The sequence below is a fragment of the Plectropomus leopardus genome, chromosome 19 (assembly GCF_026936395.1).
Source record: "Plectropomus leopardus strain MGB_pleo_1.0 chromosome 19, ASM2693639v1, whole genome shotgun sequence".
NCBI classification, from domain to species: Eukaryota; Metazoa; Chordata; class Actinopteri; order Perciformes; family Serranidae; genus Plectropomus; species Plectropomus leopardus.
This window is the reverse complement of record NC_142194.1, coordinates 20776749-20802447: the sequence shown is the minus strand read 5'-3', so window position 1 is coordinate 20802447 and position 25699 is coordinate 20776749. Positions and strand designations below refer to the sequence as shown.

Sequence of the window (25699 nt, the reverse complement as noted above, 5' to 3'; positions counted from 1 at the left end):
TCTGCTGCCCAAGATATAGTCTGCACACAGAGGAGGCGGAGTCACACCGAGAAACACCTGAGGGCTGCAGAGCAGAGCATGCACAAATATAGAAGTGGGCTCACATAGGTGGAGCTAGGGACCTATGTCATAAACATTTTGCAGGAGAGCTGTTTTGAAAACAATACTTACTTATCTGTCCCTGAAAACAAAATAAACCTAGCTTATGTAATCACTGCATTCACTCCCACATTAACAGGTGATTATTTACCCAAAGGACTCATTTTTAATCGACTAAATAGAAATGCACTTCTGATAATGTAGCCTTAGTCAGATTATTTTGTTTTAATTGTTAATAATTTCATTACATCAGTTGAAAATATTTCTGCCTTATCTTTCTCCACTTTGTTTACAGAAATGTACTGATTGTGCCATTACAAAACATGATAAAAAGGTGACTAAGTATTTGTTATTTTTGTGAACAGGTCAAAAGTCCATGTGTAAATGTGCAATCTATATAAAATTGCTTCTACAAATACAAAAAAAAGCAAACTCACAAAGATGCCCTGCAAATATAAAACGGATAGGCAAATACACAAACAAATTTAGCAAAAAAAAGAAAATAGCTGTGAATACATTTAATTTGAAAATGAATGAAATGCATTTGTATTCGAACACGAATTCATACGATTTCATAGAAAACATTAAGGATACGTAAAATAAGTAATCTGGGGCCAACCACTTCTCCTAGATAATTTACAAATTGTATCCATCATTTTTCTCAGCGTAGCCAGATATAAGTACCTAATCAGTAAAAATTAACCTAACTCACAAAAATAGTGAGAAAAACGGTTTTCATATTTGGAGTAATTTTCTTGTTATCAGTATAATATAGCACATTATCAGCTTATTAAAATGTGTCGATCCAGTCTTTAGAGTTGATAGATTAATATTTCTGAGAAAGGAAATGACATCTACAGTCTTGGTGTTCTGAAATCCCCCCAAAAAGAGAAACTAATGGAAACTTGTACGTGAGTATTCTGTAGGGCATCAACACAGATGACTCATAAACATCATTCTTAGGCCCTTACATAGGGAAAGTTTTATGAGAGTAAAGGTATGCAGTTGATCTCTACTTGGCAATAATTTACTTCCATCTGTCAAAAAGACTCGCCTTCCTCCACCAAGATTTTCCACATAGCACCACGGAGCATCGTCTTATTTTATTTGGCATCGTTTCACAATCACGTCTTTGTTCAGGTTGATTTGATTTTGACAATGGAAATGTGTCCAGGTGCACGGCTCAGTCCTTTCATTTCTCTCTATCTCTATTGAACATTTACAGGAATAATATCAAACCACCTGTTTCACAAAAGGCACTAGAGTACTGGAAATTACATCCACTTTTTAAATAATTTATTTAGATAAAGGATCTCAATACCTCCAACCCCACAGACTATTTATCACGTTAATGAATAACATGGGACCCTTCACAGTGTCCCAAATACCACACTGGGAGCATGCACAGCGAGAATGTGTGCAATCTCTGAACTCTGCACAGCTGCTTCAGTTTTGAGATACCTTTGCTGAAGGTAGAAAAAGCCCAAAAATATTTTTAATATTCTATAATGTCTCTCAAATATGAACCCAAGTCTTGTATAATTTCTTTTTTGTTTGTGTTACATGCTTCATATATAAAAGAAGAGTAAAACAAAGCTAGGGCAAATTGGAGATGATGCGCCTAAAGTCCAGTAATTTCAAAATGCAAGCTCTGGTTCATCCCAAATTTGGTGTGACATGTGCTGGGGGGTTCCTCTACAAAGGCAAAAAAACAGTATGTTAATATCTCAATGCATTAAGAAAATACAGCACTTAAACATCTAAGTACAGTGAGCAAAAAATGAGACATTCTGCAAAATTTAACTTTTAATACTGTAAGTATGTTTTGATGGTCATACTTGTACACTGAACTACAGTAAAGAACTGCCATGCCTGTTTTGGTTGCTTTGTGTTGCTTTGTAACCATTTTGTGTCACCTTGTGGTTGTTTTACATCTTTTTGCAGTCATTTGGGTATCTGAGGAAATTTGTGTCTTACTGAGATAATTTGGTGTCATTTTTGGTTTGGTTTATAAACATTTTGTGTCTCTTTGTGGTTGTTTTGCCCATTTTTGTAGTCATGTTGATTGTCTTTGCAGTTCTTTTGCATCTCTGTGTTTTTGTTTTTTTTTGGTGTCTTTTTGTTCTTGTTTTGTGTCTCTTTGGGGTTGTGGTGTTTATTTTTTGGCGTTTGGGTCTCTGAGCAATTTTATGTCTTATTGAGGTAATTCCATGTCATTTTTTTGGTGGTTTTGTTAACCTTTTAGTGTCTCTTTGTGTTTTTTTCTGGTCATTTTTGTACTTATTTTGTGTCTCTTTGCAGTTCCATTGCATCTCTTTGTGGTTGTTTAGTGTCTTTTTGTAGTCGTCCGGGTCCCTATGAGGTCATTTTATGTCTTTTGTGGTGTTCTGTGCTGCTTTGGAATCATTTTATGTCTCCTTGTGGTTATTTTGCATGTCTTTGTGGTTGTTTAACCTGCTTTTGTAATTATTTTGTGTCTCTTTGTAGTTCCTTTGGATCTCTTTGTTGATGTTTTGTGCCTCTTTGTGGGTGTTTTTTGTCTTTTTGTCATCATTTGGCTCTCTGAGAAATTTAGTGTTTTATTGAGGTCATTTTATGTCTTTTATGCTCACTTTGTAATAATATTGTTAACGTTTTTTTTTCCCTGTGGTTGCTTTCCGTCTTTCTTATGGCTCTTCATGTAGTTGTTTTATGTCTCTGTAGTTGTTTGGATCACTTTGAGGTACAGTAACTGTCGTTTTTTGATCGCTTTGTGCTGCTTTATAATCATTTTGTATCTCGTTGTGGTTGTTTTGTGTCTGTTTGTTATTTTTTTAAAAATCCATTTTGTAGTTATTTGTGGTCATCTCTTTGTGTTTCCCCCTTTTTTTTTTCTTTTTTTTTTTTAGTAAGATCTGCATATTTCTAACATTACTGCGATGGGCTAATCAACAATGGTGTCCCTGGAGCTATGCTCATAGTGTGGTTAAAAACATGAATTTTGTAAAATGTTAATGAGATCTCTGAAGAGCCTGGGTAAGTTATGGTATGTAAAATGTTACAGAACCTGTTCCTCCAGCTTCCACCCGGTCTGCCTTCTAAAATTTACTGTACAGAGGGTCTTTGTCCTTTGTCTTTGTTGGTAATGTCGGTGGGACTCTAGATGAATTTTAAGATTTTCAGTGCCCTCCCACTAAGCAGATATAACAGTCTGCAGCTTCAGACAAGAGAGTGGTATCAATCTTCTCGTCAAACTCTGATTTACAAGTTCAAAACAACCTTTGAAGCGACCAAATATAGTCTTGTTTTCTCGAGAATGCATTACATCAGCTGCTGTCATCGCTTCCTGGCTTCTCTGACATCCTCATCTCCCATAATTAAAACTTTTCTGCACGTGCAATCACTTCACACTTGTCATCTGGCTGCAATATCCCTTATCAGGAATGAGTGTGTGCATCTGACTCAACAGGTAAGCTCCTGAATGTTTGGGGGAGGGGGGGCAACAGGTGTTTCTTCAAAGTGAGGATTGCATTAGAAGGCCAGAGTCAGAAGGGGTTATCCCCACCACTCATCAGCTGGACGTAGGTGTGGAGTCTGTGTCTGAGGTGATGCCAGGATTTTATCGCACACACACTCACAGTGTTATGGTGTTAAAGGTCAGGACTGTCCGGTTCTGTGTACAAGCTGATGAGACGTGTGTACACCTGTGTGTAAAGCCACATGAGGTGTCCCCAAACTCAACAAAAGCACCATGACTCTGAAGTTTTAGGGGAATCTCTTGACACACTACATAATGTGTATTTATGAGCAAATGGGCCCCTGGACACAGACATGCAAAGGGCCCTACCACCCCTCCTACAGAAGAATAAGATTCACAAAGTTCGTTGTCATTATGCATCTTTTTGTGTTTTTTGTCTTGTGTGTTATGTCTTTTTGATTGTTTTCTGTGTTTTTTAGTTATTTGGGTTTATTTCTCATTGTTTTGAGTCTCTTTGTTGTCTTCTTGTGGCTTTATTTTTGCCTGTTTTTTGTTGTTCTTTTGTGTAGGGGGGTGGTGTCTCTTTGTGGTTGTTTGTGTCTCTCCATGGTTGTTTGTCCATTTTGTGTTATTTTGTGTCTCTGTAGTTCCTTTGTATCTCTTTGTTGTTGTTTTTATTTGCATCTCTTTGAGGGATTTGGTGTTTTATTGAGGTAATTTAATGTATTTTTGTTTGCTCTGTGTCGCTTTGTAGTTCCTTTGCAATTGTTTGTGGTCCTTTTGGTTTTTTTTTGTTTCATTTTTTGTGTCTCTTTGTGGTTGTGTTGTGTGTTTTTGTGTAGGTCTCTATGAGGAATTCTGTGTCTTATTGAGATAATTATCTTTTTTTGTGCACTCAATGTTTTTTGTGAGTGTCTCTTTGTGGGGTTTTTTGCCCATTTTGTGATTTTTCTCTTTATGATCTCTTTGTGTTTCATTCTGGTTGTTTTACCTGTTGTTGATATTATTTTGTGTCTCTTTGCAGTTCTTTTGCAACTCTTTGTGGTCTTCTTGTGTCTTAAGTTGTTTCAAATAATAATCAAAATATTTATGAAGATAATATAAACATGATTATATGAAATTTTTGGAACTCGCACTAAATATTAAGCGAAAAATACACCACATACTGTGTATAAGGAATAAGGAAAAAGACTTGATGAGTTGTACTTAATTCTGAAGAGAGAAAGAAAAACTATAATATCTGGATAAAATCTACAGTCTTATCTTAACAGTTGTTGTGTTGAGTCCCCAAGCAAAAGAGAAACTAAACAAGTATCAACACAAATGACTCATGGAGGTCATTCTCTTTCATAATGAAACTTCTGTGAGTCTTTGTGTGGATCAGAGTTAAGCTATGCAGTGGATCTCTGTGTGCCAATAATTTCATTGCTCCATCTGTCAAAATAACCTTCCTTTCTGACTTAAAAATAAAAAAGATTTTTTTCACATAGCACCACAGAGCATCATCTTGTTGTCTTGTTTGTACTTTTTTCACAACTATGTCTTTGTTCAGGTTGAAACTGACAATGGAAATGTGTGGGTAACTGTCCAGATGCATGCCTTCATTTCTCTCTAACGCTACTGGACATTTGCAGGAAAATTTGTATTAACAAAGTTAACACATATTATTACCCTGACAGTCATTTGCATGTTGAATGTCGATAGATTTGACAGATTTTGTTTCCTGACATTCTCAGTTTTAGTTTAAAAGTTACTCTGATTACAAATAGGAAAAGGAAGCAAAAAAAATGTGAACAAGGAAGGAAGTCACTTGTGTGTTTGATTACATATGGACTCATAACTGTGCACTCAACTACTGAGTTAACCGCAAATCAAACACGTGAGGACGTGACATAAAGCACTCTTTATGGCTCTCAGCATGGCCCTGGACAAACATTGCCAACTTCTTGTAAGTATAAATGCATGGCAAGAGAAAAATTAATGATTTTTTGTAAAATAAGTGAATGAACAGAACAGAATTGCTTTCACAGACACAGACTCACATTAAGCAGTGGTCAGCTTTTGGTTGTTCATTTTAAGAAAACAATTGGAAATAAAATAAATTAAAAATACAGACACTGATAGACATATTCCACCAAAACAGAACCACTTTGCTGCACAATCTGGCCTCCCGTCACACTGATTAGATTACGCGTATTGTTATTGACCATAAAGGATAACACCCATGCTTTGAACACTGTGTTACAAGGAAGCTGCCAACGTGAACTTGACACTAAATTTGCCCTATAGCGGGAAATCTGATGGTTGATGGTATGGTAAAGTATTTGGTAAACAAACATCCCTTAGTAGTGAAACGTGGTGCCTGAAGCTTGAAGGTGGTGCCCGAAGAAGGTGGTGCCCGTGGAAAAAGGTTATACAGCTTCTGAGAAGTCACTTATCACAAGAAGAAGGAAGCTTTGTATTAACCAGTGACTGTAACTCTGCAGTCTGTGCCGGGAAATCCGTTTGTCCAGCAACACCCAAAGTATCTGATACACCCCCTGGGGAACATGAGTCACCAAAAATATAATGCATAAGTGACTCACGTGATTTAGTTATTGTAAATGTTTTATCAATATTTTATTTATGTGGTTTCTGCAAAAATAGATTCTGCATGTACAATCTCCTGCAAAGGTACATTATGTTATGCAAATCACGTTCTTTCCTTTATGTGTGACGCAACAAACAGCGATGAAATAATTACTCAGCTGCAATGACTACACCTAATTCACCCATTAATCACAACTCCATAATTTGGCTTGGTAATGAATGGACAGCAGTCAAGCACAAGGCGATCCAACAGCAGAGATATCTGCAGGTGTTTATTGAGGGTGTTGTTTTTTGGCGAGGAATTTTAAAAACTGACCCACTGATGATTGAAAGGTAAGGAAGTTGGCAGAGTTTTTTCACTCTTATCATGCATGGTGGTTAGTTCTTGCAAACATTCAAACTAGTGCTGGGCCGTTAACGGCGTTAACGTGCTGCGTTAACGCGGGATTCTTATCGCGCGATAATTTCCTTATCGCGCGATAAACTATTCACTAAGTTGGGTCTATACAGTGAGCAAGGCACCAATTTCACTTTGTTGTTTAAGCGCGGATGTATACCTGGTCGAATTACGCGGAGGGGGCGCGAACAAGGCGGAAGCTGGTCTGCCTGAGTGACTGGAGTGATTGGCTCAAGCCGTGTCACAAAGCTGCTGACTGTTAATGGTCTTCTTCATGACCTCTAATGTAGGCCCACAGTTCAGTTAGGGTCATGTTATCAGAGGCTGCGCCCTCTGCTGTTCATTCCAGTTAGCAGGAAAAAGCTTTTTCCACATGGAGACAGAACCTGTGTTCCTAAATGTCTGTGTTTAACAAAATAAAAAAAAGTTAAACACCAAAGTAAATCTTATGGAACATTATTTTTCTTTACCAAATATTATAGTAGAACAGCTTTCTCAAGCAGTTTGTGATGCATTTTCATCATTTAGATAGATAGATATTATTTTGAATGTCTTTGGCAAAATTCAAATCTATAATTTTAATCTAGATTAATCTAGATTAACTACAGGATTGCAGTGAGATTAATCTAGATTAAAAAAATTAATCTATGCCCAGCACTAATTCAAACAAATACATATACAGTAATTTAAAGTTGTGTGCTCATCTGCTAAGCCAAAATAGAAACATAAGTCCCTCCTCAGTACTTGAAATAGTGAACAGTCCCTAGTCTTATATCGCACATCTCTTGCAAGCAACTCATAAACACATAAATAAATTCTAACTAAAGCGCAGGAACAAGACCACACTTCCCTCTCACTGAATCAAATCACCTGCACCTCACTAATTCAACCACCTGTGCCTCATTCATTCAATCGCCTGCTGTGGCTTATAAAGGTGTGTCCAACCCTTTCCCTTCTGTTTGACTCACTTCTCACCCTGCAGCTCAAACCATGTTCCTCCCCTCTCTTCCATCTCAGCCACAAGCACCGTCACTTCACAACAAGAAAATGAACAAATATGACGAAAGACGACAGAGCTCAGTGAGACGTCTCCCTTACCTTCGACCCCATAAATGCTCCTGCTTTACCATGACTCCATTAGAGCCCATCCATCCCCGCACACTTAACCGCTTTAAATTCCTCTCCTCCCCATAATCATCATAAATGCTGAAATTAGCTCCAAAGGCCCTAACCATTTTGTAGTTCCAGGCTGTAGACATGTTTATTTCTGCTTGTAAGTTTCACTGCAAAAATTCCCAAATCATTTTTAGGTCAAGCTGCCTGGATATAAGCATGCTTCTGCTGATAACATGCAAATTCATTGTCTTAAAAAAATTTAGGATGCCTGGCTGTCATGACAGCACATAAAATCTTGAAATAAGATAAAAAAAAATATTGCAAGTAATCTAGTTGAGATTGTAATGCAAAAGAAACCTTTTATCTAAAGCTGGGGCACCTATAACATCAGATTACTTAAAATAAAATAAATTAAATTCGTGTTTTGAGGGAGCTGAATTGGACCATAAGAAATCATGACAGTTATCTCATGAAAAAAACATGTTTAAAAATAAGTCCCACATAAGGACCCACTGAAAAATAACAATTCACATAGTCACGTCTCTTAAAAAGCTTCTGTGGCAAACAAAGTCATCAACATTTATAGAACAAATAACTGATAAATATTGGATAAAGCAAACATTTCCCATGTGTCGCTTTTCTGACAGAGACTGTTTTTTTTTAACTTTCCAAGTCTTCAAATAGTAGCTTCATATCACCAGACGAATTAACATGGGGGTTTACGGGAAATGACTAGCTCTTGGAGCCAGCCTCAAGTGGACATTAGAGGAACTGCAGCTTTGTGTTGGCTTTATTTTTCATCTTCAGACTGAAGTTCTCAACAGGTGGACAAAATAACAACCCGAAACCAACTGACTGGTGTGAGTTGAAGCAGGAATCCAGCCCCTCCAGGATCATCACATAAAGTATTGAGCCCAAGGCCTGAGCCCGACCCACCCAAAAAGCTGGGACACAAGAAAATAAAAGCGTGGAGTGCACTTTGCATTTATGTGCATTCATTCAAATTAAAAAAACAAAAAAAGCCAATGTGGAGATCTGTGTTTACACTTTTCTTGTGTGTTACTTCAAGCAAACTGAGTGAGTTGTGTTTGCAGTTTTGCAAAAACTATTGAATTATAAACTGAGAACGTGCAGAGAGCATGCATTGGCTTCAAGTGTTCATAGTTTCGGAGATAGCACTTAATGCATTCAGTAAAAATACTGTATTAAACAGCCTCCGATTCATTAATAAGGTGTGTCGCAGAGTTACACAAACACATTATACAACAAGGAAAATATGAGTCACCTTATTTTTGGAGTGTTCAACTGACAGACATGTTGTTGCTTTCACTTAGCGGGGTTTTACCTGTTCTTCTAGAACTTTTAAGATATTTTTAATTGACCTGGGGCACAGTCCAGAACGATCTGGAAATTTAAGGGTGGAGCACATGCCACATGGCTGTTTGGCTGCAGCTGGAGGCCACTGCTTTAAGCGAAATGCTAACGCTAGAGCATCCTCACAATGACAACATGCTAATGTTAAAGCACCTGTTTGTGGGATATAAAGTGAGTATTCATCTGTCTGTTTTCTCTCATGTATAATCCGCTAAGTATGAATAGTTGTGATTTTGTAACCTAAGAATGAGTTGCTCATATCTACATAGGGAGCAGGTCCTTGTCTATGGAGATAGCCATGTTGCACCAGCACATTTCTACAGTAGCCTAGAACGGACAAACCACACACTAGCTTTGGATAGGGTAATTCAAGTTTTCAAGTCAGGTATTGTAGTTAGCAGCCCCTCCAAAGCGAGAGCATCGGAGAAACACTGATTTGTAACATGAAACGTCTTTATTCCGTGTTTTGTCTAAATCATGTGGTCTGTTTGTTTTGGAGAGGAGGGAAAAACCGCCTGAACACTGAAGGAATTCTAAGAAGCAGAAGTTTCAGCTGGTTGACATACTTTGCACTCTTCACTTCAACATGCCACTAATAACTCAAAACCTGACACACCAAACCTTCAAAGTGTTCATCAAAATATGCTTAACCCTTTAAAACCTAGGCAAATTGTTTTGATTTATTTCAAAAACATAGCAAGAAGGCAATGAGCAACTTTACAAGACATGGCCCAAAATTTAGCAATAAGAAATTTTTAAAAATCGAGGAAAATAACCTGAAAATAAGTAAATAAGTAAAGTTGAAAAAAAAAAGCCCAAAAATGTGTTGACGTTTTTGTAAGGACATTTTTTCTACCTTTCTGTGTCCCACCCCATTCTTTTTGTGTCACCCAATATTGTGGTGATTTTCTTGTCAACTTTAAACAATTTCGTGACATTTGTGGGACATTTCCTGCTAACTTGGTCACTGCCTTTTCTCCAATAAAGATAAATGTACACTATATTATTGTTGTGAAATTTATTTAGTAATAATAATTTTAATCTGCAGAGTAACTAAAGATATCATAAAATGGAAATAACCAAGTACCTCAAAATGGCCAAGCACCTTAACTACAGTTCTAACATAAATGTCCCACATACAGTCACTTTTACATTGACAGTATGGTTAACATTCATCAGTCACTGTCACTGCAGCATTCTGGAAATATTTTCCTATTCATACATGTCAATAGTGTGTGACACTCCTGGAGAGGAAGCAGCAGTCTTGGAGCCAAAACTAACTCATTGGTTATATATGTGGTGTGCTAGCTGGCAGGACTGGGGCAGTCCCGGATAAAGGGACATTTTTCATGACCATGTAGATAGTGTAAAGAAGCATCCATTGTGCTGCGACTACACCCAGATTGGCTCATTCTTAAAAGCATGCGGTATAATCTGACATTTAGTTATGTAGCCAGAAAGGTAAACTAAGGTGCAAGTTTACAGGAACCGTTTGTCAAATAAGGATCTGACTTGCTTTAGTTCTTCAGTAAGAAAGAAGTTGGTTGTACACATGCTGTTTGGGAGAATTTTATCATCCTCTTGAACAACATTTTTCAATGGAATCTCTAGCTCCACATATTTTGGTTTTGTTATTGGATAATATCATAATGAGTAATACTATCCTTGTAAACAAATAAACAAGGCCATGGGTCTGTCTAGCTATATCAGCTATAACAGGATGTTGAACTGTGATACTTAACTTATAGCCCGCGGGCTAAAACTGGCCCTCGAGAGGATCCTGGGTGGCACCCCAACCATTTTCTAGTTTACAATAAAAATAAAGTGATTCACACTGAGATTTTTTTTTGACTTTGTACTGAGCTTGTTTATAACAATAAATAAGGTGATAGTGGAGGATTGCCCACACCCCAACAGAGGCCGTAGCTAAACCCCTTATGTCCTAAAATCCTAGAAATGTCCTAAAATCCAAGAAACATCCTAAAGTACTGGCTATGTTTTAAAATCCTAGAAACAGCCTAAAATCCTAGACATGTCCTAAAATCTTAGAAATGCCCTAAAATCATGGAAATGTCCTAAAAGCATCCTAGAATCCAAGTTTTTAGCCCCTGGCCTCTGTCATTTTGCAAGTGTGGCCCCCAAGGAGAGGAAACTGATTATCTCTGACACAAAACAATGTTGAGACACTGAAAATCATCTGGCCAGTGCTCTTTTAAGGAATGGATTGAGCTGTTGACAAACTTGGCTATATCTGAATGTAATATGTACAGAGTAATGGGGAGAGAATATATTTTTGAACATGCCTGGGACCCCGTCTTCTGAACAAATTTGAAATTATTTCCTCAAGGCTCAAGATACCACATTCATGAGAATGTGACGCACGGACAACCTGAAATACCTCTGAGCCAGCGATAGCCATGGCTAAAAACTAAAATAAAATGATAAAATGTTATGTGCAAGTAATTCTTTAAATAAATAAATAAAACAAGCCAAAGCTACATCATTTGTTTTGTGTATTAATATCGGTTGCACACTGAGGTCAGTTCATTATAAAACCTTGTGTTTCCCCAGGTGTGCCTGCACTCTGAAGAGGCCTTCAGCCAAGTCAAACAATAGTCATGTGACACGTCCTCCCTCTGCTGCTGGCCTCAGGCCAAAGTCAGGTCGCACCACTGCAGCAAATTTGATTCTTTATTTTCCCACCCATCCAGATGCTTTCTTTGTTTAAAGGTTTGTGTCATGCTATCATTTCTCCTGTGACTGGAAAGTCCGGTGAAAATTCCTGAGCAGACCAGTGATTGCAAGATTATTACAGTACTTAACTGTAATTGATCCACTTTGCAGTCCAGTTTAATGCAGCACACACACAAACACACACTCACACATGTGCGTTAAGTATTGATCACATAACATACAATCATACATATCGTGTATACTTTAAGATGTTAGAAAACCATGTGTGTAACTGATATATAACACAATCAGCTCTTTCTCTTTTGTCATTCTTCATTTCAGCCTCCAGAAGTCTAAAGGGCCGGGGCCTTCCGTGTATAAAATCCTATCAATTCCCTTTGGCCGTGTGTTGGTCTGTTGGTCCACCAGGCTAAAATATATCTATAAATGGTCCAAGGATTGTTATTATATTTAGTGGACATATCCACAGTGTCCGGAGGATGAATCCTAAAAACTCTGCTGATCCCGATTTGTCCTTTAGCACCACCGAGAGGTCAAACTGTCCCACCTGTAGAGATTTCCGGTCTGATCCTCTGGTGCCACCATGTGGTTGATTTGAGGCCTCTGGTGAAACGTCTCTGCAGCTGTTTGATGAACTGCTATGAAACCTGCAGCTTTTTCATAATAATTGGATTATTACATTATTTTACAATTTAAGACTATAAAAAGCCTTGGATGATATAGCGTACGTTAAGCATGAACATGATTTTAGAGACAGCAGATGTTTTTGATGAGATGCATCAATGGCTGCTGAGCTGTTTCAATTTGCCAAGAGACTTTTAAAACATTTTTTTATTTCAGCTCCTGCTGAGCAGAAATGTGTCTAAGTCTTCTGTTTTTATTTTACTTCCCTTTGTTTTTGGTTTTATTGCTTTTGGTCTATTTGTTTGCATTATTTCATATTGACATTATGTGTCCTGTGTCTTGCATTATTTGTCCTCTTGTTTTAATTTTATCCAAACTCTACCATAGTTTCATCTTGCTTGTGCTCTGCAGGACTGTTTGGCTCTCTGTTGTTGGATTGCCTTCTATTTTTCTGCTCTTGTTTGTAAAAGCACTTTATAAACTCTGTTTTTAAATGTACTATATAAATTGTAATCATAATTATTACTATCAAGTACATTTACTTAAGTACTGTGCTTAAATACAAATTTGAGGTACTTTTACTTTACTTGAGCTTTTAATCTCATGTATCTTTCTACTTCTACTCAACTACATTCAGAAGGAAATCTTGTACTTTTTACTTGACTACAATCACTTTTAGTCACTAGTTACGTTACAAATGCAGATTTTAGCACAAAAAAACATATCAAAATATAGAAATGCAGCTGAAACTATCAGTTGACTGATTAGAAAACTAATTAGCAACTGTTTGAATTATTGACCCAATTTCTTTTCATGTAAAAACAATTTTCCATTGGAGCAGTTTTTGACTCTCCTTTTAGCGTTTGAGTGCACTGACAAGTTTATTATCGGAGAAAATCATTTCAATTTAACTGTACGTGACGCAACTTTTGCTTAGTCTGTAAATTGAGAAAATAACTCAATAATTAATGTGAGTAGTGTGTTGTGGAAATGTTACTCAAAAACACGCCGTTGGTGAAACAAGCAGGACTCAGTAATGAAAGGTGTTTGATATGATTTTTTCAAAATCCATAATCCATTCTTTACACACACACCATCAATCAAATCCAACAAACACACAACTCATAATACAACTCTGATAAGCTTTAGAAAGATGGCACCATCATCACATGAGGGGGTTTGGGGGGGGGGCATGATCAGGGAGCATTTAACAAAAATATTTCCTTTCATGGCGATAGATTCTTTCTTTTCATAAACTATAAGGATAGAATAAAATTTGTTTTCTGTTTGGAGAGTGCTGTGTTCAAAGTGTTGCATAGTCGAGGGGACAGAGATGAGGGGGTTAATTTAAATTGACACACGGGTGGGAAGTAAAAACATCTTTGATGCAGAGTGCACGGGAAAAATACTCTTCTCTGGGATTGTTTTGGCTCTCTTAAAAACAGCGAGTCAAAAAGCTCGACTGCCACCTGTGAGTGTAACATCCTGACTGCAAGCGTTAGTAACATACAGTTTGTGCAAAAGTAACTCAATACAACAAGATCCACAGCAACCACATGGGATAATAATCTCCTTGGATGAAGACGGGGGGGAAAGCTTGTTTCTCAAAGTGCCACTCTGCGTCCAGAGCTAAACAAAGAACCAGCTCAGCTTTAAAGCAAATACTGTCAGTGTAGCTTATAACCCTCCAATCCATCACCAACCCAAACCTCTCTCTGACTTGGCGATTAACTTGTTTAAAGATGTGAGCAGACTCCTCGGAGGAGTCCTTGTCCAACGAATGTGTTTATGCTGCACACTCGGCATCGGCTGCATGATTTCTAGTCGCAAAACAAGACGGGGAATTCCCAACTCAGCTTATAAAGTGTCCGGAGATACTGCGCCAAGCGTTTGTTTTGTTTTTTTTAAAACCAGACGTTAAAAACGAATACAGAAAGGGGGTACACGCCCAGTCTCTGCTGCTGGTTCAGACTTTCCAGGCTCCAGCCGGGGAGCACCTTCTTCTTTCCTCTCTCCTCATCTCATTCATACATTCATCTGTCCGACATCCCGTCCACAATCCGCTGTCTGTCCACTTATTGGGAACATGTAAGAGTTTGCACTTCTCTAAAGCCCAAAATCTCATCCCTCCGTCTCCTCTTCCTCCTCAGTAGCATCCGCAGACCTCTGTTCTGCCTCAAGTCTCTGTCCATCACTAAAAAGATCCACGACGGCGGCCGGGGTCACCGGAACTCATAGATGGCTGCACTGTGCTCGGGGACGTGGGTCAGGTTTAGAGACTGGTACCTGCAAAGGGACGACACAACACATGTTAGGAAATGGGTTTCTGTTAGAAATATATGATGGCATGAGCATTTCAGCTTGATGCATTTCGTATATAGACCTAAATATTCCTATTTTTCAGGAAATGTAATTCTTTTTTTCATTCTGTTTATTACATGCATCAATATTGGTTATCAATGTTAGTGGCGAAGCCTACAGCTTAAGGCAAGTTAGACTTTCTAAGACTTTTGTAATGCCTCTCAGAAGTAAAAATAGAAGAAATAAAAAAACATGAAGCAACGTGAATGTGGCGGGCTTAGAGAGGATATTGCTGAAGTGTTTATTGCAACATAAAAAGAGGCTTTTTTGTCTTGTGGCAGAGACAAGGGTGGAAATCAAACAAAAAATATTTAAAGTTAAAGTCTATGCTTCGACGTCTCTGCCAGCACCTACTATAAGTGGTAACTGCAGTGAGTTTGTTGGCAGACTGCCTTCATTGTGATATGTAGTCCCATTTAGAGCTCAGGTTATCTGGATTTGGTAATCTGGAAAAGTTTGTATCTGGATCAGGGTGATCCAATCTGACGCTGCTTAGACAAACTGGTACTAAATCCAGCTAATTTTGGAGAGCAAAACGGATTACAGATTACATGTTTTGAACAATCGGACGCTGATTTTCCAGCTGGTCTGGGTTTCGATCCAGAATCCTTTCGGCCTGCTAATTCAGTAAATGATTTCACAGTAACTGGTGTCGTGTTGTGTTACCATTCAGAGCTCCTGTGGTAGTAGTAGCCCTCGATAGTTGCTGTAGATTTCTGGAAGCAGATGTAATAAAATCCGGCAAAGGAAGCTCCGCTGATGTCTTTTATTGTGTGGTCCGGGACCAGGAACTGCTCCTGCGGAGACGTTGCACGGTGAGACAGAGGGGACTGACCATCACATATGGTCACACTCAGTTTGGGAAGCACCTTACCTTCCACCTCATAAAGATATAGTCCGAGTTCTTCAAATCCTCGTAGTCAAAATCATCCGAGTTGAACGTCTTGGCGTACTGGTAGAAGGCCTGGAACTTACCCTGAATACAGAAAGGATGATGTCACGATAAACCATCCTGTTGCAGAGCGCTCCTGTAGATTATGTATGATGGAAAAAGGTGTCACCTCACCCAGTGCTTACGATCCACATCCTCATCTGCGTCCCATTTCCGGGTGAGAAACGGCCTTTTCCGGCTGATGATCTCTCCGGCGAAGAATGTGGTCAGAGTCGGGTACTCCTGTGAGAGGACAGAGACACAGTGAGGTTTTGTTCAGTCTAATGCTGTTTGTTTCTTCTCTTTGTAAGAGAAAGAATGTCACACCCAGTGCTATCAGCCGGTCTGACACATCAGTGGTTTCATCCCTGAACAAATTAACGGGTAGACAGTAACATCTCGGGTTGGCTTAAGTGTTCTGATGCCTTTATACCCTCCATACTGAACCAATTAAAAAAAAAAAAGTATTTTTTGTCACATAGACACATAAACATTTGAATAGAGGATCCAGGTTGAAAAATGCCGAAGTTACCCTTTAAAAACGAGAATTCCTGCTCTCACCTCAGTCAGTCCTTTTATCTTCAGGTAGCCACACAGGTAGGAATCTTCCATGGTGACGTGCTGAAAAATACAATATATATATATATATATATATAGTATGTTTTTTTTCTACATTCAAATGGCAGTCAGGTGTAATGCTGTGATCCCCTAACATAAAACAGCCATAAAAATGTAAAAGTCGTCCAACAAATTTAGGAGCCAGAAGTAATAAAGCCTCTATTACATTGTATTTTGTATTTTATTTTAAATCTTTTTCCCTGGGTGACTTGGGGGAAATGCATGAGCCTCCCTACACCAAAAATCAGTAATTAGAATTTAAAAAACTGACCCTTTGATGTCTGAAAGTTGAACACAAAATCCTGGAGTTGAAAACAGCCTCAGTTTTTGTAAACTCTTTTTTTTTGACAGAAGTGTTTGTTGCATGTGGACCATCATAAATTTGACAATTTCTGTTTTTACCTTTTATAACTATAATAAATTGTGATTTTGGTTATTTTTAAGAAAAACATACAAAATCACCACAATTTATAGTAAAATCAATGCCAAAACGTTTTCTTTGAAAATTGCCAAAACTTTCCAAAGAGAAAAAAACATCAGTAAAAAGGTTTTCTTTTTAAAAACTCCCCCAAAATGTTTAAAGACAAAATGCTTGCATAAAGAATGCCAGAAATTGCTAGAACACTTTCCTTAAAAATCGCCAAATATTGTTAAGGGGGAAAAATCGCTACAATGTTTCCTTTTTTTTCCACCACTGCTTAACACATTATTTGACATGCCCCCCCTCCATAACAAACAGCCCCTGATATTAAATACAATGTCTACTTATAGTTAAAAAGGCCCCTCCCCTTAGCCAAAAGTCCCTTCACATTGCTTAGAATATTATTCGACATGTCTCCCCTTTTTTGCACCACCCCAATCCACTCTAATAAATGACGAACTGTCCCTAACATTCAATAAAATGTCTACTTAAAGTTGTAAAAGGGTTTATCGTAAACAGTCGCAGCTGCCAGCTCACTGAACCACAGGCCAGCAGCGCTCATTGATTCCCCAGCTGTCAATCACCTCCGCCCGTTTGACAGATCGGCAACCCCCCTGACAGCTGAAAAACAAAATACCACAGCCTCACCTGTAAAACAACCTCCACGTCGTACGAGTTCCCTTTGCTCTTCTGGTGGCCTCTGAACTTAGACCCGCTGTACAGCAGCGAGGTGACCACACCGGGCTGCTGGGTGTTTATCGGCGGTGGGGGGATAAGCGAGGCCGAGGATGCGAAGGCCGCGGCGGGGGAGTCGGTGAGGTATCCTGCGGGGACAGGCATGGCTCCCGCTTCGCTGGCAGGGCACCGACCGCGGTCAACGTCCGTGTGGAGGATGGGCTCTGTCGGAGGTGGAAGAGCACTGAAGGGGTCCGCCAACATTCAAATCCCCCCCGATTCCTCCAGTTTAGCTCACCAGGCGCCAAAGCTTCCAGAAAAGTAAGTGGACTTCGACGCGTACAACAGAATCCGCGCTTCTGATTGGCTTACTGAGTTCACCTCGCTAACATCCTCAACGCTCATTGGTTCAACTTGCGGAAGACTTTGTATTGATATGTGGTTGTAGTTTTTTTCCTGATGTCCCGTGGTGCGTAGAAGTGCTTAAAAACTACATTTCCCAGCTATAGAAAGGAAATGCTATTTTCAAGCGAAGAAGGTCACGGCGTGTATCAGAGATGCTAAGTGAGAGCTGAGGAGGATAGTAAGACAATTTTACGCAGTTAAACAGAAAAATACAAACAAGAATTGAAGCTAAAATCGATGAAAATGTGTCGTTTAATACATTGACGAGCTGCGGTCTGAAACAGTTAGCCCAGTTAGCCCTTTAGCTAGCTCTTCCTGTGAAAATCACATCTTCACATGTCTGCAGAAATGTTCAGGAGCCTCGTTAGACTTCAGAGTCGGATTGGAAACATCCTTTCTCCCGGTAAAGTGTGCACAAGAAGTCAGCGTCTTACTCTGAAATACTCCACAGCCACAGCAGGTAAGATACATAATCAATGTGCACACAAACGAGGAATAACTTCACCTTGCCAGTTGTTGACTGATAAGATGTTTTCTGCTGTTTCCAGAAAGAAAAAGATTTTATCAAGATGTCAGTATATCCCAAGGCGAAGGTAAGTGTCCAGGGTGTCTGCAGGCAGGTGCTTCAAAAGTCGTAAAATGTCTTAAATTCCTTAAATTCAGTTTTAAATAAATCAGGCCTTAAAAGTCACCAAGTAGTACTTTTAAACTTACAAACATGATTGTTTTTGTTTTGTAAATATACACTCATTTTGAAGTTACGATGGAATTGGGACCGGAGCATGATTACCACTGTGTGACATTACCTTTTCTTTTAACAACACTCATCAAGTGTTTGGAAACTGAGAACACTAATTGTTGAAGTTTTAAGAGTAAAATTCTCCATCATATTTTTTGCTTCATAATGCTCCGCACATGTTCAGTGGAAAACAGTCCAGTATAGTATCTGTACTTTTTGTACCATAAAGCTATGCTGCTGGAACATGTGCAGAATGTGTCTTATTGTCTCAATGGAATAAGCAGGGATGTCCCTGAAAGAGAAGCAGTCTTGATGGCAGCATATGCTGCTCCAAAACCTGTATGTACCTTTTAGCATTTATGGTTCCTTCACAGATGTGAAATTACCCATGATGCCAAGGGCACTAACACCCTCCATACCATCACAGATGCTGGCATTGAACTTTGAGCTGGTAACAATCTGGATGGTCCTTTTCCTCTTTAGACCGAAGGACAGAACACCCATGATTTCTAACAACAATATGAAATGTGGACTTATCAGGCCACAGCACACTTTTTCACCTCTCTGAATCTTTGAATTGTTTGATGATATGAAGAATTTGTACTGTGAAATCCTAAATTCTTTACAGTAGCGTTTTGAGAAATATAAAAGTGACATTCCTTGCTTGTGAACAGCTGAGCCTTTTTGAAGATGCTCCTTTCATACCCAATCATGACACTTTATCTGTTACCAGTTAACCTGTTCATCTGTCACATGTTCAAAATTCAGGTTTTTTTCTTTTAAACAAACTTCCCCAGTTGTGTTTTGTTGCTCCTGTCCCAACTTTATTATGACATGTTGTAGGCATCAGAATGAGAGTATATTTACAAAAAACAAAACAAAACAGAAGCTTATCAGTTTGAAAATTTTAATTTATAATTTTCATTAAATATAAAATGGCTTTCTACTGTATTTATCTGAATATAGTTCAAAAACAATTGGCAAATCATTGCATCTTTTTAAATTGGGGTTGTAGAATAATTAAGTCAATTGCTTTTTCAGTCCACCAGATACATTTTGCTGCAATAAAAATGACTGAAGTGAGAAACATTAAATCTTTATCTCATTAGATAAAGTTTGACAATTTTTTCTTTTTGAGACATTTTTTTACAGTTGAATAAAGGTCATAAATCACAGTATTTTTTACCTGCAATTCGTAGCATATCTTAACGTGTTTAAAATTGTAATAATGTGATGTGACTGAAGTAGTGTTATATTTCGCATCACAGGGCCCCCATTTTCATGTCCTGCTTTATTAATATTTCTTTATTTTCATTCAGGCGGTGTGTTTGAGATAAACCTGGACAGAAGGAAACTGAAAACTCCTGGAGGGAAACTGTTTACGGTGCCAAATGAAGCGTTGGCCATCGCTGTGGCAACCGAATGGGATGCTCAAAAGGACACACTCAAGTTCTACACCATGCACTTGGTACGACTTGAAATTGGGAACTACACAGATTATAAAGCAGAGTTTTTTTTATATTTTAAGACGGCTATATTCCTAAATTTGAAATGACATACTTAATATATTTTGAGCTCCCTCCATGTTATTGAAAAGTGCGCCTTATGCTAATTGACATTACATAATAAGTTGACAGTTCGTTTTGTGGGATTGTGGTAAAAATTTGACACTGAATTCAAAGAGCCCGACACAGAGACTGACACCGAGGTTTACACCGGAACTGACTGTAACTGGTTCTCAGAAAAAAAATGTCCTGCAGTTTTCTTTACTTTTTCCTTCCTCTAGTAAAGGATATTTCACTTCTGTTGGTCCACTCTTCTTCCTGCAGACGACTTTGTGTAACACCGCTCAGGATAATCCCACCCAACGGAGCAAGGACCAAATGATCAACGCTGCCCTCAAGTTCCTCGAGACTGATACTGTCTGGTATTTACTGATCATATACTTAAATTAAAGCACACTTTTTAATTTTTATTACATTTTATTACATCATTTATCGATCATTCATTTTGAAAAAAATGACCCTCCTAAAAAAAATGTTATATTACCAGTCAGAACATTTTATTACATTATTGGTTATTATTAGTATTATTTTTTTTTACATTTTGATTAGATAAAACCTTGTTTTATTACATTTTCAGGAAATTATTACATTATTGGTTGCTACAAGTCATTTATATCTCCACGAGGAGCAGGTCATCTTTCGCAGAGTCCTCCATGTTGTTTCTACAGTAGCCCAGAATGGACAAATCAAAGCCTGGCTCTTGATTGGGTATTCTGTGTCACCCACCGTAGTTTTCCTACAAGCTTGACTCATGGGAGAAGTTTTACTTCTGCAAACTCACAGTTAGATATCACTAAATCCTACATACTAAACCTTTAAATGTATTATATTAATGAAGTGATGCCTTTTCAATTAAAAAGCCATGTTTTTGAAAGACATAAGAAAAAATTGACGCAAAGACGACAACAATAGGATGAAAATAACTCTTTGGTTGTTGCATAATTTTGCAGAAAACATTCTGTTCTGCAATTGAATGAGCCTGTTGAGTCTACATATTAATTGCAAAGATATTTAGGTTACTTTGACACAGTGAAAAGTGTCATTGCAGTGCCAGTCATGGCTTTGATTTATGGTGTTTCTGTTTTGTGTAGTTACAGAGTGGATGAGCCGCTTGGTTTGGTCGAGCTGCAGAGGAATGAGTGGGACCCTGTGCTGCACTGGATCGAAAACAGGTGACAGCAGCATTAGCCTCTGTCAGATCAGCTGACATTTAAAGCAAACTAAAGGCGAATGTTGCTACTATAATAAATGTTTTCCCTTTATCTTCCCACAACTCAACTGCAGATATCATGTCACTATTGGCTCCTCATCCAGTATTTTGGGTCCTGAAATCCCCGAAGCAACCAAAGACACGTTCAGGCAACACCTGAACTCTTACAACTTCTGGTCCCTCACAGGTAAAACATCTCCACACTGATCTAGGATCAAAACTTTAACAATCACGTGCTCTTGTGAAACGAGCCTTGATTTAGATGATTTACCAGCTAAATGACACACATACTTTGATGACAACTGACTTTTCCCAAACCACCCCCTTCACCCTCTCCCTACCCACACTCACTCCGTCTCCGTGTTCATGCAGAGTGTCTGCCTCCTTAAGCACCGTCGCAAACGATCTAGCAGGGGTTAATAAACCATCCAAAAGCGAATCTGCACCAATGCCGACTTGTTGACCATGTGCAACGTTGTATTGTGTTTGTTGTGAAGACAGTCCTTACAAATGAAGTCCAGTTCCTTTGTCCTCAGAAATGTAAGCTGCTCAAACTAAAACAGACATTTAATATTGTCATACAGATATTAACAACTTAAATGCTACATCGTATTTAGGAGGAAATATATCTACAAAACAGCAGTCATGCTTATTTTATTTTAAAGTGACACAGAAACTGTTGCAAACATGGAGCGGCTTGTAAACATCAGAGTGAAGATGTTTGCAAAAGAAATAGAAATGTCACCAATGAATCTCAATTTTTATTCATATGTAAGTATTATTTATTTATTTGCTCATCTATTTATCGATTCATTTATTTATTTTAATGGCAAAGGTGAACAGTAGCACAGCCTTTAGGGTAAATATTAAGAAATTAACATAAAATGTGAGTAAGCTTTATTTGTCTACATGGTTATGAAATATGACTACAGCTCCTTTTTTCAGCACAGAGAGGTAACTTTGTCCCAAAGCTTGCTGCTGTGGTTATGCCCTACACCCTGATGGAGGGTGCTTCACTAAGCCGTGAAGGCGACTACAAACGGAGTGACTCCCTCAGACAGAGTGGGAGTGGGTAGGTTTGGGAAAGGCCCCACATTTTAAGTAACAGATATAGGACAGAACGTTCTGGTTTCTCCTGTGCAGGACTGGAGTATGTGATCACCCAGCTGAAGTCCGTTGTGCTGTCAATGGGGCTGATCGACAGACATCTGAGTGTGGAGCAGGCCGTGCTGCTCTCCAGGCTGGAGGAGGAATACCAGGTAGTAGAGGATTTAGGAGTACTAGGAGTATTGTTTAGCATGTTTCTTTCCTACAATAACCATAAACAAATGAGGTCCAAATGCTCAATGGCCTCTTTGTTTGTGCTTGTGTTTCTTATAAACCATATTTGCCAGAAATCATGGTGCATCTCTTGCAAAAAGAATATCTGCATCCTCAATCAAAGTTTCCATATTCAAGAGCAGAACAAATATGTATATTGGAAGTGTTTTTCCTGTCAGTCTGCCTCTCATCTGCCATTGCTTCTTTAGCTCTGGAGAAACAGTGCCCTCTTCTGTTTTCATCATTTTCCTCATCCACCCTGACCTGGCAGCACACAATGTTCTGTGCAGTGTAGACACTCACTTTGCTTCACTTAGTCTTTACTTGTTTACAGAAGTTTTACATGTCTTTGCTTACACAGAGGATTTTTCACTGTTGCCTGGAGGACTTTCACTTTTAATCTTTGAAACCTGAATCGACATTCGTTGTCTGCAGTCAGACAACTTTCAGGAGCATTTCAACATATGAAATGTGAGCAAAAACAGTTTTATTTCTTTGAAAGAACATTGCAAAAAAAAAAAAAAGGCAATCACCAACTTGGCATTAAATGTCTCGCAAATTGCTAAAAAAAATGTGGGAAAGGTGATGAGAAAATTAGCTTTAAAAAAGAGAGAATCATTAGAAAATAATCAAATAGGTAAATATCGAGAAAGTATATTTATAATTGTTAGAATTATATATTTAAATTGGTTTTCAGAATAATTAAATATTGTTATTTATTATTTTTATCTTATTTGATAACTTTTTCTGGGTAATTTCCCATTTTTCTTCTTTAATTTTATTTTTCTTTCTAATTTTTTTCATGGAAATTTGTATTAATTTCTTGCTAATTCTGGGTTATTTGTTAAGTTATTCATTGCTCCTTTTCCACATTTTTGTGAGAAATCAAGCCAGTTTGCCCAGGTTTTAAGGGGTTAACGGGGCTTCAACACATTTTAATGGACAAAATTTCAAAACACAACTTTTCAGGCATCTGTTTGCAACCTATGACGTGAACAGAAGTATATAGTACACTTTACTCCAAATGTTGATAATATTATTATTATATGGGTTAATGCCACTTTAAAGTTTGGTTAGTCCTGTTGGTTATTTGTTTAGAAAGATAAGATAATCTTGTATTTATCCCACAGTGTGGAGTTAAGCATCATTACAGCAGCAAAGGGTGAAGAGCAAAAAAACCCCACAAAGAAATATAATAAGTACGCATCGGTTAAAAATACACCTCTGTTGTTTCCACAATACTGGCATGCTGTCTAAAATCACACACTGGAGTGACATGATGTTGCTGTTTTTTGGTTCTGTGTAAAAATGCAAAGGAGGTGTAAAGAAGGGACTTCTTAGCAGCTTTATAGTGCCATCTCTGTGGAAAAATGGTTGACGATTTAACTAATTAAATGACTTTCCCAGGCTTGAGAAACAAGAATTTGGCGTTTTGCAGGTTTTTCATGACCATGGGTACCCTGAACTAAAAAGAACAAAGGTTGACCTGCTGCTCTTTTTTCTGTTCTCTGTTTGTTTCTCCTCCTGTACAGATCCAGCGCTGGGGAAACGTGGAGTGGGCCCATGACTATGACATGTATGAGCTGAGGGCACGGACTGCTGCCGGAGCTCTTTTTGTTCACCTTTCATCTGAAACATCGACTGTCAAACGCAAACTTCTGCAGGACTGATTAGATTAAAACTCTTAGTGAGCACACATCAGATGTGTGCAGACAAATGCAACACCTCCTGTTTTTGATATTTAGCAGAGACAGCTGCTTTGTCTGCGTTCTGTTATTGAGTCATCTCACCCCAGTCAAAAACACTGGCTGTCTCTTTTCAGTGTTTATATGTGGCAGCTGTCGAGTGTGCCACCTCTCACCGAGTTTCCAGTCGCTTCTCAGTCATCCGTGACATTTTGGACACTGTGCTTCGTTTCAGGAGAATAGTGACTAATGTTGTTGTCTGTTTGGTGCTGGAATGTTATGTCCATGTTTGTCTGATTATAGTAAAGTGCATATGCTATCCAAACAGCACATTAATTGTGCTGTGTAGTGTTTGTTTGTAAAAATGTACCTAAGCACTAAAAAATTACAATCAAATTTAATTGATAAAATAGCTGTATTTTGTATTTATTTTACTGTTTTGTTTTGTTTTTTAAATGTGTTCTATTATAAATCACCAAAATTATACCATTTGTTATGACATGAAATTGTAAAAAAACAAAATTATCTTCGACAGTCCTTGATAGGCCTGCACCTATAGATACTTTTTTTCTGATTAATTGAAATTATTTTTTGGTTTAGTCAACAAATCTAACCACAAACGTATTGATTTATCTAAAGGTTATATTTTTATTACTCAATTTATATAAAATCAGTAGACCTAAAATAATTATAAACTTGCCATTAATTTTTAAATAATTTTATTGTTCCATTTCTAAATTAAAAAAAAACAATAATAGCTGTATATTTTAAAATTAGTTTAATTTCTATGTCACTGCTGTGTTGAAATATACTATTTGTTGTCATTTTAACCTCTGTGTTGTCCTTGGGGTCATTCTGACCCCAAGTTAAATCCTTTGCTATCAAAATATGTCGTTTATACTTATGTAAACAAGGTCTGTTGGCCCTACATTCCAAAACAAAAGGAAAAACGTGTGGTAATGGGTTGGGCTGAAGTAAGACTAAAGGTGTAACACAGAATTGATTGACAATTTATACAATATGCTTTAAATAACAGTCAGACAATGGTGGGGTCAAAATGACCCCAGAGAAAAGGTGTATGGCAATCGGGAGGACATTACGAGGGTTCTAGAACCTGTTTGTCAGATGGCTGATCAGAGAAATATTGGTTCTCAAACTCAGAAGCACTGCTGTGACACACATTAATTGAATCACTGTTTTATGGCAGGCCTTTCCCCGAAGTGGAGAATTAGTATCTTTTATTGAGTACTTGAAACTTAAAATAGTTATGAAATGGATTCATTTAATCACAAGAGTAATATGCAGTTTAGATAATCACTGGGAGATGTATTTTTCGTTTTTAATTTTATTATTTTTTTTGCAGTGTGGGGTAGAGTTAATAACTGAAACAATTTATAGTCTGGAACAGCAATCACTGGA

General features: G+C 38.0%; 2 protein-coding genes across 4 annotated transcripts; one reads left to right on the top strand and one right to left on the bottom strand.

Annotated features, from left to right (window-relative positions):
• Positions 1-13387: 13387 nt before the first annotated feature.
• LOC121959196 (glucose-induced degradation protein 4 homolog) lies at positions 13388-17620 on the bottom strand. The gene is made up of 6 exons (XM_042508417.2): positions 17330-17620; positions 16204-16263; positions 15778-15885; positions 15586-15687; positions 15378-15508; positions 13388-14636 (listed from the first exon to the last, which is right to left on the bottom strand). Exons 1-6 carry the CDS (start codon positions 17618-17620, stop codon positions 14573-14575), a joined length of 756 nt encoding a protein of 251 aa, XP_042364351.1. The 3' UTR covers positions 13388-14572.
• On the top strand, positions 17559-24605 carry atpaf2 (ATP synthase mitochondrial F1 complex assembly factor 2). 3 transcript variants are annotated; one of them, XM_042508416.2, is made up of 9 exons: positions 17559-17677; positions 18108-18221; positions 18310-18354; positions 19820-19968; positions 20330-20427; positions 21157-21237; positions 21350-21462; positions 22419-22534; positions 24128-24605. In XM_042508416.2, the coding sequence occupies exons 2-9, from the start codon at positions 18110-18112 to the stop codon at positions 24263-24265; spliced, it is 852 nt and encodes a 283-aa protein (XP_042364350.1). In that variant the 5' UTR covers positions 17559-17677; positions 18108-18109; the 3' UTR covers positions 24266-24605. The 3 variants fall into 3 exon arrangements, with proteins under 3 accessions (XP_042364350.1, XP_042364348.1, XP_042364347.1); XM_042508414.2 differs by lacking the exon at positions 17559-17677 and adding an exon at positions 17814-17939; XM_042508413.2 differs by lacking the exon at positions 17559-17677 and having other exon boundaries at positions 17862-18221.
• The last annotated feature ends 1094 nt before the right edge of the window (positions 24606-25699 follow it).

What these genes read in the sequence shown, in the direction of transcription:
- LOC121959196 (XM_042508417.2), bottom strand. Translation starts at nt 17,620, where the DNA reads ATGTTGGCGGACCCCTTCAGTGCTCTTCCACCTCCGACAGAGCCCATC. An exon ending in ATATCTTTATGAGGTGGAAG is followed by an intron (nt 15,509 to 15,585) that starts GTAAGGTGCTTC and finishes ACGTCTCCGCAG; the next exon opens with GAGCAGTTCCTGGTCCCGGA. An exon ending in TACCACAGGAGCTCTGAATG is followed by an intron (nt 14,637 to 15,377) that starts GTAACACAACAC and finishes GTCCCTTTGCAG; the next exon opens with GTACCAGTCTCTAAACCTGA.
- atpaf2 (XM_042508413.2), top strand. Translation starts at nt 18,098, where the DNA reads ATGTCTGCAGAAATGTTCAGGAGCCTCGTTAGACTTCAGAGTCGGATT. An exon ending in ATACTCCACAGCCACAGCAG is followed by an intron (nt 18,222 to 18,309) that starts GTAAGATACATA and finishes TGCTGTTTCCAG; the next exon opens with AAAGAAAAAGATTTTATCAA. An exon ending in AGTTCTACACCATGCACTTG is followed by an intron (nt 19,969 to 20,329) that starts GTACGACTTGAA and finishes TTCTTCCTGCAG; the next exon opens with ACGACTTTGTGTAACACCGC.